Here is a 2,662-nt window from a genome sequence, read left to right as displayed (position 1 = left end):
CATGTGTACGTGCACGTGGGGCTACTAATTCATGTGTATGTGCACTTGGAGGCTACTAATCATGTGTACGTGCACTTGGAGGCTACTAATCATGTGTACGTGCACTTGGAGGCTACAAATTATGTGTGTGTGCACTTGGGGCTACTAATCATGTGTACGTGCACTTGGGGCTACTAATCATGTGTACGTGCACTTGGGTATATTTATGAACAAGTAAATAATCAGTAGAAGGCATATCTAACAGACATTAATGTCTCTAACAGACATTAATTGTTAATTTTTATGTAGTACCAAATGTCACATTTTCAGCTTTTATATCAACCATAACTGAACTTACAGGGATAGTTTCCTCCATATGGTCGTCCATCAACCGACGAACTGTTTCTCTGGCTTGCCTCTCCAACCTCATTTCTATGTGTTTCATATCTCCAAATTCCTTTGTGTGGTTTACATTTACTAAAAAATAAAAGAATGCAGAAGTTCAAAATTTTAATAAACCTAACGGAGTTTAAAAAAAAACCTAAATGACAAAAATAAAAATAAACAACCAGTGGAAATCTTGAAATGAATTATTACCAGTACATATACAGAGATAGGCAAAAATAAGGTTGTGATGAAAAAAGCTACAATTATAAATTTTGAAAAAAAAAAAAGTCTGGAACTATATTTAAAAATATTCTTTTTAAACTTTGTTTTTGACTGAAACAAGAGGGGCTAAATAAATACTGTTGGATAAATGTAAAGAAGAATTAAAAATCATTGAACCAAGAAGGGATAGACAGACATCAACATATGCATATAAGACAAGTTCATTGAATATGACTCTTTCACCCTAATACATGTACAAGAACATTATTTGAGTATTTGAAAAAAAATAAAAATAAAACTATTATACTGTTAACATTTGGAACTCTGTTAAACGTATTCTGTAAACAATGTTTGTGAGCAGATTTCAAAAGGTTTTTTTTATCAGAACATCAAGGTTAATAAATCAAGGTATAAAAATAAACCAAACTAAAATGTAGTTACCTCTCTCGGTTTCATCCATTTCAAAAAAATATACTTGTTGTAACTTGTGTTCCTGAGGCCATTTCACCATTTTCTTTTCTTTCTTCCTTTTGCCATGTGATAAAATGGACTGTAGTGGATACTGAATGGTCCGATCCTTTTCGGACTCCATCCAGTCAGCTATAAGGACAAAAAAAATAATTATAACAGGTTCATGAATTTTTAAGTTTCTTTATAAATGATCTTATACAAATAGTGTTCAAACTTATTATTTCTACGAGTTTTTTTTTTTTCTTGGGTAACTTGTATATTTCACAAATACCTAATCACCAATCAATGAAACTTCACAAACACTGTCCATTATTAGTTTAACACACGTGACAAGTGCAAACCACAAATTACAAAGGCAATGTTATCAAGCCAATTTATATGACACAAAACAATGAAGACATTACCAGCTCCTACATAACATCTACAATTGACAATGAAACATTTGTAAATGTTTTTCTAGAAATATTAACCAATAAATACCAATTGCTATTTTTAGTATGTAACACAATGCTTTCATGTAAACACTAATGTACGTAGCTTCATTTATATCTATGAAACACTTAGGAATACATAAACAGCACATTAGTTAATAGGCTAGAAAAAAAACAGTCAGGATTTTCTGATTATTAAGCAACACAAACACCGACATTTTATTGGTATGATCGCAGAAACAGTTTTTAATAACTGTGTTGACACTTCACATCATTCATTTAAATTTTCTTAGTCAGGACTCTGTTTATTCACAGTCTATAGAAGTTAGTTTATATGCAGAAACATTCTAATATTTTTTTAGTCATCACAGCAAAAAATCAGTAAAAAAATAGAGAAGAAACATGAATAAATCTCCATTTAAAAGTTTACCAGCTTCTCCTGTATCATCAACTGGCTGTTCTCTTATTGCTTGTTTGGTGCTGTCAGGAGCTACTGGTGTTTCTGTTGGGGATTGTGGGGATTCTTCGATGATAGTGGAGGAAGTGGATTCTTTTCTTTCAGACACCTTAGGCTCCCCTCCTTCAGTTTCTTCCTTTTCTTCCATGGAAGTTTCTAGAGTATCTTTGTAAAACTGAAAAAAAAATTAAGAATATTAAATTTGAATGAAGTATTTATGATCTACATGAATGTAAAATAATCCATTCTTCAGGAAATGAAAACAATTTGGATACTGTCAACTTTTACTAGGGGGTAGATCTAATGAACAGTAGATAAACTTCTAATATTATAGCAACATACTCCTGTGCTATAGATAGCTATTCTACATTTAAAAAAAAAACTTCTTGATGTCAAATAAAGTGGGATACCAATCTATACTTATGTTACCATTATAAATACGTCAAGCTTTTGAAAAAACACCTTAATGCAAGCGTTTTAATAAATACCTTAAGAAATTATTCTCAGATGTATCAAGTATCATTATACTACACAGAATACAGTATATATATATATACTACACAGAATACAGTATATATATATATATATATATACTACACAGAATACAGTATATATATATATATATATACTACTACACAGTAACTATATAGTATGTAATTATAATTACTATAACTAACCGACAACGTAATACAAGTATAAGTTATAGTATTACCAC

At 30.5% G+C, this 2,662-nt stretch overlaps 1 protein-coding gene across 1 annotated transcript in view; it reads right to left on the bottom strand.

Moving 5' to 3' along the window:
* The window catches only part of LOC106456983 (serine/threonine-protein phosphatase 1 regulatory subunit 10-like), a 98,370-nt gene that overhangs the window by 7,516 nt on the left and 88,192 nt on the right, over positions 1–2,662 (bottom strand). The window contains exons 11-13 of the mRNA XM_022382792.1: positions 1,921–2,122; positions 1,030–1,188; positions 338–456 (exon numbers count right to left, since the gene is read on the bottom strand). Coding sequence (XP_022238500.1) covers positions 338–456; positions 1,030–1,188; positions 1,921–2,122 — 480 coding nt within the window. The remainder of the gene's footprint in view (positions 1–337; positions 457–1,029; positions 1,189–1,920; positions 2,123–2,662) is intronic.

Source organism: Limulus polyphemus, unplaced genomic scaffold (genome assembly GCF_000517525.1).
Source record: "Limulus polyphemus unplaced genomic scaffold, Limulus_polyphemus-2.1.2 Scaffold278, whole genome shotgun sequence".
Taxonomy (NCBI): Eukaryota; Metazoa; Arthropoda; class Merostomata; order Xiphosura; family Limulidae; genus Limulus; species Limulus polyphemus.
Note: the sequence above shows the minus strand (reverse complement) of the source record. Positions and strands in the feature narration are given on the sequence as shown.